At 37.2% G+C, this 16,489-nt stretch overlaps 1 protein-coding gene across 1 annotated transcript in view; it reads left to right on the forward strand.

Annotated features, from left to right (window-relative positions):
* The first annotated feature begins 1,058 nt into the window (after window positions 1–1,058).
* Window positions 1,059–16,489, forward strand: part of LOC126457406 (intraflagellar transport protein 140 homolog) — a 262,614-nt gene continuing 247,183 nt past the window's right edge. Inside the window, exon 1 of the mRNA XM_050093673.1 lies at window positions 1,059–1,430. Coding sequence (XP_049949630.1) covers window positions 1,284–1,430 — 147 coding nt within the window. The 5' untranslated portion in view covers window positions 1,059–1,283. The remainder of the gene's footprint in view (window positions 1,431–16,489) is intronic.

The raw sequence follows: 16,489 nt of genomic DNA on the forward strand, positions 1-16,489 counted from the left end.
AGAAAATTGCAACACTAATTATTTAAATACCAGCTATGATGTGTAATTGTACAAAGTTATATTGACAACCGGTCTTGTCTTCCGTGCACTTAACTTTTTTGGTCAGGCTGTGAATTTATCTCAAAGTAGCACTTATAGCTGTCATCTTCAATTATTCGTTCACAGTATTCATATCATTTTATTAATTAAATTTAATATTTCACACGTTATTTAACGATTTCTACCGAGCTTCCCAATTTTACATAGTTCTTCCAATACTTTCTTCACTGTTTCATAATTCAAATTATCCTTTAATCGTCTATTGTATTCTTTCCTTCTGTTTATGGTAGTCATTATCTAATGCTTACTTTGAAACTCTCGACAAAGCCTTATCGTTACAGTTTCCCAGTCTCCATTTCCTTATTTATGTACCTTGTCCTATGCTGACCTCGCAAGTGTGTTTTAATGTAGTAATGTACTGTTGTTGTTGATCGTGGAGGGGGCTATCTACGCTACGATAATCACTTCATTGTGCTGTTTATAGTAGTTCATTATAATTTCTATTTTCATGTTCCTGCCACGCCCCTACCACATACTAACAGATTGTGGTCTTACTTGATTCTGTGATGAAAATACTGGACCCGGCCATACCTGGAATTCTGTTCTTTCTGGCTTCACACTTCACTAAGTCCCACTGTTTGTAACTTCAACCTTTTCATTTGCATTTCCAACTTCTTCAATCTACCACCGCGATTAGAGATCTAACATTCAGAACCTTATTTTCAGGCCGCTGCTTTTATTTATTTATTTTTTTTACAACGTCTCCCTGAATAGTTCCCAACCACGTAATTGAATTATGAACTATTTATCTACGGAATATTTTACCAAGGGCATACTATCATTGTTTACGATGTGGTAAAACTGCAAATCTGTTCATAATGTAAATCGATTGTCGTATTTTGACAATTATCGAATTATTATAGAGATGGCTGTGAGTCCCGTTGCCATGGTTTCAGTTGTGTTGACGTGTGTAACAAAGCCGCGAATTCCGATCGTCACGCAAATACTGAGGCTGAAAGATTTAACAACTATATCACTATTTCGTGTACAGAATGTTTCTGTGGGACTGGTGTGAACCGGTGTTCTCGTATTTATTCTCCAATAGCGAAGACATGACTTGAAATGCAGAACACGAGTGTGTGACAAAAATTTAACTCCGAAAGAATTATTTGGTATTGTGATATAATTAATTAAAAATAAAAGTTGCTTACTTCTTGAAGTTGTTAGGTTTATCAGTCACGAGAATGTCATTATACTTCGATTACAAAGTACAAAACCCCGATTTAGCAGCTATAAACTTGGGTGTGGACTGGCATCATCAGCATTCACTGCTAGCAGTCTCTTCATACAGCGAAAACAAAGGAGGATTCGTGAGCATTTACGATGAACTGGTATGTGACAGTGTTAATACGAAAGTAACTGTTGTTTGACTCAATACCATGATTTCCCATGTATCAGTGCATATGCTTTACACCCATACTGAACTTTTATGTAGGACTTCCGTTTACAGTGAAACAATAAATTTATAAGATCCACCTAGGTTGGAAAATATGTTGTTATTTCAATTATCGTTGGAGGGAGTGTAGCGGTATAAATATCATCGAAAAAATTAAAGGCGAAAATGTATCATGTCTGTACAGAAGGTGCAGGGTTCTAGACTCATAGTAGAATAAACAATTTGAACAAGCACCTGCGTAGTGTATACTGAAAATCAACATCCACCTTTATTGTCAGTTTCTGTTTATCACTTGACAAGCGACAATCTTCCTGTTCATCAACAATATGATAAGACCTTATACTACTGGTTAATAGAATCGTAAAAAAAAAAAAAAGTGGTTTTTTTTAACTGACGCCAGTGTAAACTCAGTTTTCGTCGTACATACTTTTAATGCTACTCATCTTTTGGGTATGTTTGGTACCAGACAAAATGTAATCAACAGCTCTATAAATATATTTTCCAGTTGTAGAGGTTGAATGGATATGTTATCCTTTAACCTTCTAGTCTCTTTTCTGCATTTCGTATTTATCTACTAAAGTTGTGTTACCAAGTGCACAGAAGTCTGCCACATCTCCAGTCTTTGAGATGTAATGTGCAACCAGTACAGACTTTAAAGGCTAATCATAAAATGATAACATTTACGATATGCCCCATCTCTTCCCCCCCCCCCCCCCCCCCCCCCACTACCCCTCTTTAATTTTTATAGTTGTTGCATGGGTTAGGGCCATCTACTATCTACATAATATGTACCAAAATACTCTCAGGAATTTTCTGTATTATGAGTAATTATTGTTGTGTAATACAGCAAATTAACTTTGCAGTTGTAGTTTTTACAGAGCAAATTTTTTCACTAAGCAGCAGGTGTCAAGAGTGAGTAACTCTGTTTGAAACTGTAAATTGCTGAATCAATTGCATGGAGGGTTCTCATGTTGATTCTTGCCAAAGATGACTTGACCTGGACTACCATAAAGATCAGTTTACCACCTAAAATTTTTGATCCCTATTTGTTGTATTCTCTAATTTGGGACAAAACTGTCACCTTCCAACATAACCTAGACATGCTGCAGATATCTCTTTCAACACAACCAGTATTTCTAATAAGGGGGAGGGGTGTTATTACACCCAGGCCATTAAATTTGGTCTTCTAGTGCATCAGATTTGCACTGTTGCTTATGCTGTGACATGAATTTTTGTACAGTTTATGATGATAAAACCAAGAATTTATCACAGCTCACATAAGTACATTATTATTGGACACTCTTTGTGCATAGGCCATGATTCCTACTTTTGAGTTAAGGTATATCAATGAGTTATTGAAATGTTTTCTCTTGGTTATATTGTGAGACATTATGAGGATCTCTTTCCTGGATTTTCATTGGGATGAGTTTAAGTGCAGCATATGAGTGGGCAGAGTTCCAGGAGAAGAGGGGTTGTGGAGGGGCGCACTGGTGGTCGATGCTAGGTCACGGCTATTATGTCTTCTGCTAAAAGTGTTTATATTTTTACATACATCAGTTTCGAAATTCCTCAGCTAATTTTTGGATAATAATCTACTTTACTTTAGGCGATCAGCTCCAGAGGACCAAGTCTTTTTCACCATATTCTATTTCCTGCTTTCTGTCGCCAGTTGCCCTCTATGTTGATATGCAGCAAGTCCTCATGGATTCCATCTTTGTACCTTTTCTTTCATCTGTCTGGTGGCCTTCTTCCACGTGGAGTAATATCCATTGATTTATTCACCCGAATGTCATGCCCTGCCTATACAAGCTGTTTGGTTTTCAATAGGTATACAATGTTTGGTCCGTTGTAGATTTAATCAAGCTCTCAATTATGGCAAATCCTCCACTCTCCAGTGATCTCATCTTGTACTGGATCACAGACCATAGATCTTCCGTAAGACTTTCCATTCAAAAATGAGAAGATTATTTAAGTCTTTTTTCTGGGTGGAGTAGTGTTTTGTACAGCTGGAGTTTGATATTCCTGGGGAGACTGCATGCTTTAAAAAGCTGTCTCAGACTGAAGTATGATTGATTTGCAGAAGATATTTAAAATTGAGAACCTTTTTTGGGATTGGGTTCTGACTACCACAGAGGCTGGAGTGCATTTCTTGAATAGGCATGACTCCTGCTCATCACCAGGTACTTGGTCTTCAATTCATTCACAAGGAGACCAATCTTGTTCTTTTCCACTCCCATGCTGTTGCTCATTTGCATTGTTAGATCTGGACAATAGGACCATCTTTTCAGATGTGAGGTGTGTGACTTTCTCACACTCTACTTTGATCTCTTTGAAACCCATATGGAAAACTTCTCTTGCTATCTTCTTTAGCACAACGTTGAACAATATCGGTGGCACACCATCTGTTTGTCTCAATCTTGTGTTTGTGTTAAAGCTCTCTGTAACTTGGTTCCCAAGTATCACTTTGCCTTTTGAATCGGCGAGACAAACTCAAACTAGGCTGATGAGTTTCTTTAATATATCAAACTTGGTTAGGCACTTCCGGTGGACACTGTCATGTGCCTTCTTAAAATATGTGAAGATAACATGAAGGTCTTCACCATATTCCCGCTTTTTCTCTGTGAGCTTTTGCAATAAAGAGAAATTGTCATTGCTCACAACCAAACAGCCATTTCTTCAACCACTCTGATATTCACCAAGCACTTCTGCAAACTAGTGGCTTTTATCTGTATAAAATTGGACAAAATCTCACTTGTTGTTGTTGTTGTTGCGGTCTTCAGTCCTGAGACTGGTTTGATGCAGCTCTTCATGCTACTCTATCCTGTGCAAGCTCCTTCATCTCCCAGTACCTACTGCAACCTACATGCTTCTGAATCTGCTTGGTGTATTCATCTCTTGGTCTCCCTCCACGATTTTTACCCTCCACGCTGCCCTCCAATGCTAAATTTGTGATCCCTTGATGCCTCAGAACATGTCCTACCAATCGATCCCTTCTTCTAGTCAAGTTGTGCCACAAACTTCTCTTCTCCCCAATCCTATTCAATACCTCCTCATTAGTTATGTGATCTACCCATCTAATCTTCAGTATTCTTCTGTAGCACCACATTTCGAAAGCTTCTACTGTCTTCTTGTCTAAGCTATTTATCGTCCATGTTTCACTTCCATACGTGGCTACACTCCATACAAATACTTTCAGAAATGACTTCCTGACACTTAAATCTATACTCGATGTTAACAAATTTCTCTTCTTCAGAAACGCTTTCCTTCCCATTGCCAGTCTACATTTTATATCCTCTCTACTTCGACCATCATCAGTTATTTTGCTCCCCAAATAGCAAAACTCCTTTACTACTTTAAGTGTCTCATTTCCTAATCTAATACCCTCAGCATCTCCCGACTTAATTCGACTACATTCCATTACCCTCGTTTTGCTTTTGTTGATGTTCATCTTATATCCTCCTTTCAAGATGCTATCCATTCCGTTCAACTGCTCTTCCAAGTCCTTTGCTGTCTCTGACAGAATTACAATGTCATCGGCGAACCTCAAGGTTTTTATTTCTTCTCCATGGATTTTGATACCTACTCCAAATTTTTCTTTTGCTTCCTTCACTGCTTGCTCAATATACAGATTGAATAACATCGGGGAGAGGCTACAACCCTGTCTCACTCCCTTCCCAACTACTGCTTCCCTTTCATGCCCCTCAACTCTTATAGCAACCATTTGGTTTCTGTACAAATTGTAAATAGCCTTTCGCTCCCTGTATTTTACCCCTGCCACCTTCAGAATTTGAAAGAGAGTATTCCAGTCAACATTGTCAAAAGCTTTCTCTTAAGTCTACCACTGCTAGAAATGTAGGTTTGCCTTTCCTTAATCTAGTTTCCAAGATAAGTCGTAGGGTCAGTATTGCCTCAAGTGTTCCAACATTTCTACAGAATCCAAACTGATCTTCCCCGAGGTCGGCTTCTACCAGGTTTTCCATTCGTCTGTAAAGAATTCGCGTCAGTATTTTGCAGCCGTGACTTATTAAACTGATAGTTCGGTAATTTTCACATCTGTCAACACCTGCTTTCTTTGGGATTGGAATTATTATATTCTTCTTGAAGTCTGAGGGTATTTTGCCTGTCTCATACATCTTGCTCACCAGATGGTAGAGTTTTGTCAGGACTGGCTCTCCCAAGGCTGTCAGTTGTTCCAATGGAATGTTGTCTACTCCCGGGGCCTTGTTTCGACTCAGGTCTTTCAGTGCTCTGTCAAACTCTTCACATAGTATCGTATCTCCCATTTCATCTTCATCTACATCCTCTTCCATTTCCATGATATTGTCCTCAAGTACATCGCCCTTGTATAGACCCTCTATATACTCCTTCCACCTTTCTGCTTTCCCTTCTTTGCTTAGAACTGGGTTTCCATCTGAGCTCTTGATATTCATACAAGTGGCTCTCTTTTCTCCAAAGGTCTCTTTAATTCTCCTGTAGGCAGTATCTATCTTACCCCTAGTGAGATAAGCCTCTACATCCTTACATTTGTCCTCTAGCCATCCCTGCTTAGCCATTTTGCACTTCCTATCGATCTCATTTTTGAGACGTTTGTATTCCTTTTTGCCTGCTTCATTTACTGCATTTTTATATTTTCTCCTTTCATCAATTAAATTCAATATTTCTTCTGTTACCCAAGGATTTCTACTAGCCCTCGTATTTTACCTACTTGATCCTCTGCTGCCTTCACTACTTCATCCCTCAAAGCTACCCATTCTTCTTCTACTGTATTTCTTTCCCCCATTCCTGTCAATTGTTCCCTTAAGCTCTCCCTGAAACTCTGTACAACCTCTGGTTTAGACAACGTCTGGTTTAGTCAGTTTGTCCAGGTCCCATCTCCTTAAATTCCCACCTTTTTGCAGTTTCTTCAGTTTTAATCTACAGTTCATAACCAATAGATTGTGGTCAGAGTCCACATCTGCCCCTGGAAATGTTTTACAATTTAAAACCTGGTTCCTAAATCTCTGTCTTACCATTATATAATCTATCTGAAACCTGCCAGTATCTCCAGGCTTCTTCCATGTATACAACCTTCTTCTATGATTCTTGAACCAAGTGTTAACTATGATTAAGTTGTGCTCTGTGCAAAATTCTACCAGGCGGCTTCCTCTTTCATTTCTAATCCCCAATCCATATTCACCTACTATGTTTCCTTCTCTCCCATTTCCTACTACCAAATTCCAGTCACCCATGACTATTAAATTTTCGCCTCCTTTCACTATCTGAATAATTTCTTTTATTTCATCATACATTTCTTCAATTTCTTCGTCATCTGCTGAGCTAGTTGGCACATAAACTTGTACTACTGTAGTAGGCATGGGCTTCGTGTATATCTTGGTCACAATAATGCGTTCACTATGTTGTTTGTAGTAGCTTACCCGAGTTCCTATTTTTTTATTCATTATTAAACCTACTCCTGCATTACCCCTATTTGACTTTATATTTATAACCCTGTATTCGCCTGACCAGAAGTCTTGTTCCTCCTGCCACCGAACTTCACTAATTCCCAATATATCTAACTTTAACGTATCCATTTCCCTTTTTAAATTTTCTAACCTACCTGCCCGATTAAGAGATCTGACATTCCACGCTCCGATCCGTAGAACGCCAGTTTTCTTTCTCTTGATAACGACGTCCTTTTGAGTAGTCCCCGCCCGGAGATCTGAATGGGGGACTATTTTACCTCTGGAATATTTTATCCAAGAGGACGCCATCATCATTAACCATACAGTAAAGCTGCATGCCCTGGGGAAAAATTACGGCTGTAGTTTCCCCTTGCTTTCAACCGTTCGCAGTACCAGCACAGCAAGGCCGTTTTGGTTAATGTTACAAGGCCAGATCAGTCAATCATCCAGACTGTTGCCCCTGCAACTACTGAAAAGGCTGCTGCCCCTCTTCAGGAACCACATGTTTGTCTGGCCTCTCAACAGATACCCCTCCGTTGTGGTTGCACCTACGGTACGGCCATCTGTATCGCTGAGGCACGCAAGCCTCCCCACCAACGGCAAGGTCCATGGTTCATGGAGGTCATATCCCTTCTTAAAAAAGATAATATTATGACACAACTTTTCCACCTCTAGTCCCAATAAATCTTTTTGAGCCTCCTCTATCGCTCCTTTGACGTACATTTTCTTTCCTGTCCTCAGGGCGTCTTAGGCAGTATTGTATTTTCCACCTCATTTACACCAACCTTGGCTTCTTTCCATACTCGAAGGGTTCTTCTTGTGAGGCATCCACAACTCTACAAGGCCATTTTGTAAAAAGAAGAAACCGTACAACAGTTGCTGACTCAACAACCTTGTATGGATATATGACCAGTTTCAGAACTTTCATGATCTAGTGTAAACTGTAATAATGAAAATATTATGTTATAAGACAATGTGAAGGTATCCTCAATTTAAAAAAAGTCATATATAGAACTATATAGTTATAATTTCTAAAATAAAATAAAAAGCAGAACAGGGCTTTAGTTACAAATAAAATCACATAACCATCTGAGGTCATTCGCACCCCCTTGTTGTCATGGAACAAAAGTTCTCTGTCAGAAGAGTAAAAAGGGGGACCTAGAAAGATCCCAAAAACTGACAGTACAATTGGACATTGACAGTCACCAGAATCATAAAACATGAAACAAAAATGAGAAGAGGAAAATTTTGCTGTGTGGAATTACTACCTAAATTTCATGAAACCATTCTGCCAAGCTGCCCCACCTGGGAACATTAACAGGAAGACTAAGCTATAGTATAGACTTGCTAGCCGTGCATGTTGAGGGCGCAAATGACCCAAGTGCAGGCACAGTGTGAATCAGATATGTGATTAGTAAACTGTGTAAACTGCAAAAGCAGCAAGTGGCAGCAGAAAGGAGTCAGAACCATCACTACATTAGAAGGGAAGAGAACCTGTACATTATGCATTCTTTCAGTCACAACTACAATATGGGATTCAGATATGGGGTAATTCACCAGGTACAAACTGTGTATTAAAGAAAAAGAAAAAAGCAGCAATTAGATGTTTACAAGGATTGGGTCCAAGAGAAAGCTGTAAGGAGCATTTCAGTATATTGACCATAATGACACTTCCAAGTCTCTATATGTATAACTGCTTAATATATGTAAAAGAAAATATATAACAATTTACACAGAGAAAGAATTTACATTTGCACAGCACTCGAAACAGCTGCATGCTTGATATACTGTATTCTAGGCTGTCACTGACACACAACAGTCACAAACAACTAAGTCTAAAGTTATATAATAAGCTGCCACAATCTATCAAAACCCTCACTCACTTTAAATTTAAGGAGGTATTAGACACATGGCTCAAAAATACAGCATATTACTCTATTGAAGAATATCTTGGAAGTAATTTGAAAGGAATGTATAAATAATGAAATAATGTAACTATCATTAACTTAATGTGTAAAACCGTATAATTAATTCTTGAATGTAAACTGTATAATGATTATTGCTGAAATTGTCTGATTAGTAAGAAGTTTATGTATTTATGTTTATGTAAAATGATGATGTGAGTAAAATGTACAAATTACTAACTACTAAAAATATGTAGGTATATGTATGCATAATGTAAAAATTAGTAACAACTCTACTTATATGAAATATGTAAAATGTATTTCGAAGAAGCCAATTGCATGGTAAACATGCTGAACGGCTAATAAATAATCATATGAAACATACAGAAACAAGGAAAAATATTACATTACAGTACACACCTTAATTTTCCACTCATTAATAGTATCAAGAGGATAGGAATGAAGACTTCTTAAGATTTCAGTTTTTTCCAGGATATTGAGTATCGGATGTTTCTCAGGAGTGTGTAGGACAGGGAAGTTATTGCTAACCTGCTGCTGCTGACATGTGCAGTGTCAGAGCTGACCTGGACTTGGCCAGGTCTTTGTGTTCTTTAAATCTCGTATAAAAATTCCTACGTGTCTGTTCAAGTATATCTACTCTTGCATATCTAGCTTGTATCACACTCAATATGATACATGCTAGGAGAGGAGAAAGTATCCCCAAATATTTTCATATGAAAAGTGGCTAGCAGCAGTTTCTTTCCAGTTATCTATGACATGTATCCATGATATTTGTATGTAAGTAACATTCTGTTTTCTCTTTTATTTTATTTTATAGATTTTAACTGTATAGATCCATACCTGACATTTAAAAGATAAATACATAAAAAAATAAAATAGAAAGAAAAAAAACCTTGAGGATTCACTCTTTTTGTCTTGTAATAATATTTTCATTATTACTCTTTACACCAGATGATGGAACTTTAAGTGTTTCGAAACCAATAACATATGCAATATAAGATTGTTGAGTCACATCTGTTGTGCAGTTCCTTCATTTTACAAAATATGTAATTTGATTTTTTCAGTACTACTTCAAGGTTCTTTTGTGAATCCTCCTCTTGCAGAGTTTCTAAGTGGATGCTGAGATGGAGCTGAAATTCGTCTTTTTTTATAGTATCTCTGAGCATATTAATGTTGTAGCATATTACTTTCTTATAACTGTTTCTGTCTCTGACTGTGCATTGTACTTGAAGTCAGCTTTTTGCTAGGAAGTGGTCACTTAGCACCCCATCCTGTCTTTACATCCATCACGCAGTTCTTTGCTTTGATGTCAGTTACAATGTGATTTTCCTAATTAACTTATTTACCGTCTGTTGACACACAAGTTGTTTTGTGTATGTCCTTCTGTTGGAAATTAATGTTGATGAATATCATTGTCAGTGTTGCAAAGGTTAAGAACCAGATGCCACTGTCATTGCTGAGTTCATGTAAACTGCGTCTTACAGTTGTTGAAGGAATATGCTTTCTCTTCACACTTTGGCATTCATATCACCCAGTGGGACTTTATATTTGTTATTCCAAGTGCTGTTGATTGCTACCTCCAATTCTGCACAGAATTCTTCCTTCACTTGGTTTGCGTGCATTGGTTTGGATGCATGGCTGTCCACAAACGACATTTTACACCTCTTTGTGTCTGCTGTTAATACTGCTGTTCTAGGGGTCACACAAAATCCATTATGCAATTTGTGTCCTGACTATAGCTTCCATAAGAGATCGAATACTTTTCAACATCAAGAGTACCTGTATCCTCCCAGCAAACTTCCTGCAATGCAACTAAATCCATCCTATATCTTTTGATCTCCTTGACTAGACTGATTGAGGAGTGTGTTTTATATAAACTACAAATATTCCATGTTTCAAATTCTATCTCTTGTCGTCTTACTTTTCGTCTATTTTTTCTTATGAAATTCTGAGGCTTCCTTGTAGTCTGTTTACCATTACCAAGTTTTCTATATGGGGTGGTAACCTATTGGCAGGCTTCAACCTGTAGGACCAGAGCTTTTAATTTTGGGGTAACCGTCCCCTAGATGAACCACTTTCTCTACAGCTGTTGAGGTTTGTCTTTCCTTTCCTTAAAAATCTAAGTTATAGGGAGTGGGAAGATAGGGTACTGTGAGATACACTTCATCTGGTTCATTGAGTCAATAATGAACAATGTTCTTAGGTAATAAAATTAGTCTGCAAAAAATAATTTAGTTTGTGAATGGTATCTAATACTTTCAATGCAGAAAGGTACGTAAGTCACCCAATTTTGTATATTTTTGTACACAAAATTATTTCATTATTGAGCACTTGTCTATACAGCATCTCTTTCATTTTATCAGAAAATTAACTAGCATTTTTTGTGTGATTGTTTAATCCTTAATTATTCAACTGGACAATTTTTTGTTGTTCCTGAAAATTTATTTTGAGTGACTTAGGTACCTTTCCACAATGACCCATTGAGTTTGTGTTTAGACTTACAACTTCCATAAAAGACTGAATACTTTTCAACATCAAGTGTACTATTATCCTCCCAGTGAAATTCCTGTAATGCAGCTAAATCTAGTCTGTATCATTTGATCTCCTTAACTAGACTGATTGAGGAATCTGTGTTATATAAACTAAAAATATTACATGTTCCAAACCATATACCTTGTTCTCTCATTTTTTGTATATTTTGTTTTAGGGAGCTCTGAGGCTTCCTTGTAGTCTGTGTACCATTACCAGGTTTTCTGTGATGAGGAAGTAATCCATTGGCAACCCCCAACCCGGAGGACCAGGGCTTTTAATTTTGGGGTAACCTTCCCCTAGATGAATTTCTTTCTCTACAGCTGTAAAGGTTCATCTTCTGTTTCCTTAAAAATTTGAAGGATACAGAGTGGGAAGATGGGTGCTGTGAGACACACTAGTTCATCGAGTAAGACGTGTATGGATCGGGAGATCCTGCAGCAGCTATGGTACTGCCAGAACTAGCCCTTAGTGTCATATGAATTAGGAAACCTCTCTCCCACATGGACAGTGTCTCCTTGAGAGGTTCAGAGAATAAATTAATATGAAAACTGAATTTCAAAAAAGCTAAGGAACTCTGGAAAGTTGAGTTTAACAGAGAATAATTTTAAAACTGGGATATCAGCCCATACGGATTAGTTTGTGACCTAACTGGTTGCATCTCAACCAGGAAAAGGCGCCCATTCACGGGCTGACCATATATGCTGCTAACAACAAATCCAACATGGTTTTGTGAGTCTACAGATGTGGAACTGCAAATCATAGGAAGTTGAATAAGGCGAGACAAAAGAGAAAAGACGTACCACTAAAAGAGAACATAATACAAAGACTGACTTTCCCAAATGTAGTCAGAAATGACTGAACAAAACAGCTTTCACTGCATTTTCATTCTAGCGTAGACATAGTCTGCAGTCTTGTATTTAAAATTTTAATGTTCAGTGAAATACTGATTATGGTGCATGCATCCGTCTATTTTATATTGTGTAAATTACAGGCATGATATTGTCGAAGATGATACTATTACAGCTGTTAAATCAGTTGTGTGAGACATGTACTATACATCTCAAATTTTCAAACAATACTAAACTGCATGAAACCATTGGATGAAGGACTCATAGGCCCCTATCAATATGGTTTGTTCCCTGAACAGTTGATTCTTGACCACACATTTACTTTGAGGCAGACAATAGAAAAATTTTATGAGTTTGATTAAGAATGATATCTTACCTTCATTGATTTTCAGGTACCTTATGACCACTCCATCTTATGGAGAACAGCGGAATTTGACATCTCATCGAAATAAATCTGACGAATTGCAGCTACTCTTAATCAACTTGTCAAGTACAGTTCAGCAACCAGCTATTGCCGCCATTCAATATTTGAAATGGGTTGAGACAAGGAGATCCATTAGCATCAGTACTATTTAACTTGGCCTTGGATGAAGTAAGCAGTGACACTTATTGAATCAGAGAAATGGAGATGATGAGAGCGGACTCAGTCCTGGCATTTGCTGATGATGTTGGGATTCCATGACACCATGGAGCAAGTATGTGCTGATACTTCACAGTTTCTCCACAGTACGAAGAAAGTTGGGCTGGTGGTGAACGATGATCAAAACAAATATCTCTTTGTATCATGTCGTCAATCTCTCCTTCCTTCCATTGTTGTCAATGGTCATATCTTTGAATGAATTTGAGAATTCAAGCACCTGGAATCCATACTGAGTGATAAAAGTGAAACAATGAATAACAAACACTAATTGCACGTTCTTTGCTCTGAACAATTTATTCAAGTCACAACTGATGTCACAGAAGAACAAGATGTATGCATATATGACACTAGTATGGCCTGTACTTTTACATGCTTGTGAAATCTGGGCAACATCAGCAACAACTGAAGAAATAATATGTGCCTTCGAGAGGAAGGCACTTCGACAGATCTATGGACCCATCTACAATACCAGGAAAGTAGAATGAAAGAAGATCTGTATCAGCAATTTGAAACGCCACACACTAGCCAAATATTAGGGCACAAGAGGCTACAGTGGTTTGGCCACATCCCTTGAGCTGATAGATCCCTCCCATACCAAATCCTCCATTCTCAGGCTGGTGTAAAACATCCAAGGGACATCTGAGGACACAATGGAAGGATCGAGTGTTTTCCATCCTTAAATAAATGGACCCATCATCAGTGTAAGATGAAGCTAGCAATGTAGGACTACCATCTGCAGTAGATATCTCCTCTGTTGTAAATGACTGATCTCCTTTAATACAGCGCTTTTCATAACGGGTTCTTTTGTAATTTTTTATAGTGTGCTGCTTTTTCCTCTTTGTAGTTTGGTCATTTCTTTTGTCTTTCTGCTGTAGGCTTTAAAGGACTGCTAATCCACTAGATAATAAAGATGATGACGATGCTTTTTAAATAATGCGCTCTCTGAAATGCAATTTTTGAGAAGTTATTCTAAAGTGATGCACTGAACACTGATGTAAACAAATTATTATACTAAAATGTTTTATGTAACTTATTTTCGTGTTATTGTTGCTGTTGTGCTGCTTTTCAGTTCAATGACTGGTTTTAATTAGCTCACAATGCAAGTCTGTCCTGTGCAAACCTCTGTGTAGTTATTGCATCCTACATCCATATTAACCTACTTACTGTAGTCAAGACGTGGCCTCCCTCAATAATTTTTGCATGTTACACTTCTCTCCCTTACCAATTTGACTATTCCTTGATGTCTCAGGATGAGTTAAACAGAAAAATAAAAATATTGTTACTGAACATGGCCTGTTACTAGGAAAAAATTCTAAGCAAAAAGTGGATATCACAATTTTTAAAATTTTTTTATTGCAACAGCCAAAAACATTTTTATTCTACTGAGAATTATTTATAAGAGATGTTAGAATAATTGTATCTGTGTGATAATTTGCTCTATGTTAAGTATCACAGAGTCAAATGTCAGTGGTTTTCCACTATGTGACAGTGAATGAATGAAGAGTAGAGATATGAAACTTCTGCTCACCAGCTATAGATGATGACTTTTGTGAAAGTAGTGTCTTTCCCCTCAAGATTTTTTTTGATCAATATAGAGACAACTGTTTGGCCTTGTACATCCAATAATTGCATTTGAGCAACTTGTCATTATGTTTTCCCTTTTTATTTTTACCCCTTCCTTCTGATCATTGGCTGTCAATGTGTAATCGGTTGTACTTAGAAAAATAGTGTAGACAATACTTATCACATTTATTGGTGACTGGTTTCAGTGGAAAGGCAGACCATCTTTAGACCATGCTCCTATTGTTATGTGGAGATGGATCCACAGAGCAGGAAATGCAGAAGTCTTCAGATGGTGTCAGCTGCAGTGGTTACTGTGAGCAGTTGACAGCATCTGGAGGCTTCTGTAGTTCCTGCTCAGTGGATCTATATCCACACATCAGCTTTGGAGTACAGTGTGAAGATGGCCTGACTTTAGACTGAAACCAGTCACCAATAAATGTGATTTGTGTGAACTAGACTGTTTTTTGTAAGTACAATTGTGAAAATCGAGCACTGTTTTTTCCAAGATGTTTTTGAAAATATGTCCAATCATTTTTCATTAGTCCTTCCTCTTCATTGTCTCTGCCAGTGTTTGTCTTCTACTTTCTTCGAGACCTACCTCACTTTCTGCTGCTCCTGTGAATAACAGTAACACACTACATTGAAGTATTCTCATAAGATGCATTGTCCAACTGAGTTTTTGCTGTTACATTTTACTCACAGGCTGAATTTTGTGTATCAACCTATTAATTCTTTATTTGGCTGTAATTATTAAATTTTATCTGTCTCATATAATGGGTTGGTTTCAACCTCCATGGCGGTTTTCAGTTAAGATGATGTAGGTGATCCTACAGACAGAGGAAAAGAAAACAAAAATTGCTTCATGTTTTCATTCTTATGGCTTATTTTAAAATTTGGAAACTCCCTAGGCTTTCTTTCCTTGTATATTATGTATCCTATCCACTCATGCCATCTTCATTCAGTTGTTTTTCTGAATGTTCCTTCTTCACCAAGTCTTTGTCTTGGTTGGTGGGTCTATCCATTCATTTCATGCCCTATCTTTACCAGCACCATACATCAAATACCTCAAGATATCTTGTTTCATTTTTTGTACCATCTGTATTTCAAATACTCCAAATATATCTTTCATCTAGTTTTGCCTCACTTCAATATTTATGTTTTTTGAGTATTTCTTTTACTTTACTCATAAACATTATTGATACTTCTCTCATTCTTAGTATTATATCTTCACCAATTCTTTCTTCTTTGCTCGTAGTACTTGAGTACTTTTGATCTTGTTTATTTTATTTTAGTTCTGTAATTAATATTCACTTTTTTGATTCCTTGGAGTACACTTTTATTTATGTCTTTTTAGTGTTTATTTTTATTTTATATTCATCTGTTATTGCTGCATGTGTATTTGCTAAGATTCTTTGGAGGTTTCTTTCATGTGGAGCTATCATCTGTAAAGCTAAGTATTTGTATTCTTTCTCTATATTATTTTTGGTTCCTGAGCAGTATTTTTGCACTCATTGTTTCCGTTTTCCATGTAAATGTTGATTAAAGATGGAGACATTTACATCCTGGTCCAGTACCTGTAAGAATTCTGTCTTCTTTTCCTGAATTGCATATCTTTGCCACCACTGTTTGTTCTTTGTATTATTCTTCAGTTCAAAAGTTTTTTGAGTTAACAGTGTTGAATTCTTTTGTGAGGTCTATACAATTGCCACAGTATACTGCTACATTACTATATTGATTAATTTTTATTTGGTACCATTTGATCATATAGCATGCAGATTGTGTACTTGTAATATAGGTCAGGTCAGCTTAAAATAAGATCTTAAAGTATTTAGCCTACAAAATGCAATATGAAACAACATAGGCCTACTGCAAGTTTTTTTGTACTTTACATCATACAACAATATGTTCAGTTGATACAACACATGCATAAAAGTAATAACAGCATTTCTTGCTCGTTACACATATATGCCTCCACACTATAAAATTGAGGCACCGTGAACCATAAGTGTCTAAAGCACACTGTCATCGATTTTGAGATTGTAGTG

Source organism: Schistocerca serialis, chromosome 2, assembly GCF_023864345.2.
Source record: "Schistocerca serialis cubense isolate TAMUIC-IGC-003099 chromosome 2, iqSchSeri2.2, whole genome shotgun sequence".
NCBI classification, from domain to species: Eukaryota; Metazoa; Arthropoda; class Insecta; order Orthoptera; family Acrididae; genus Schistocerca; species Schistocerca serialis.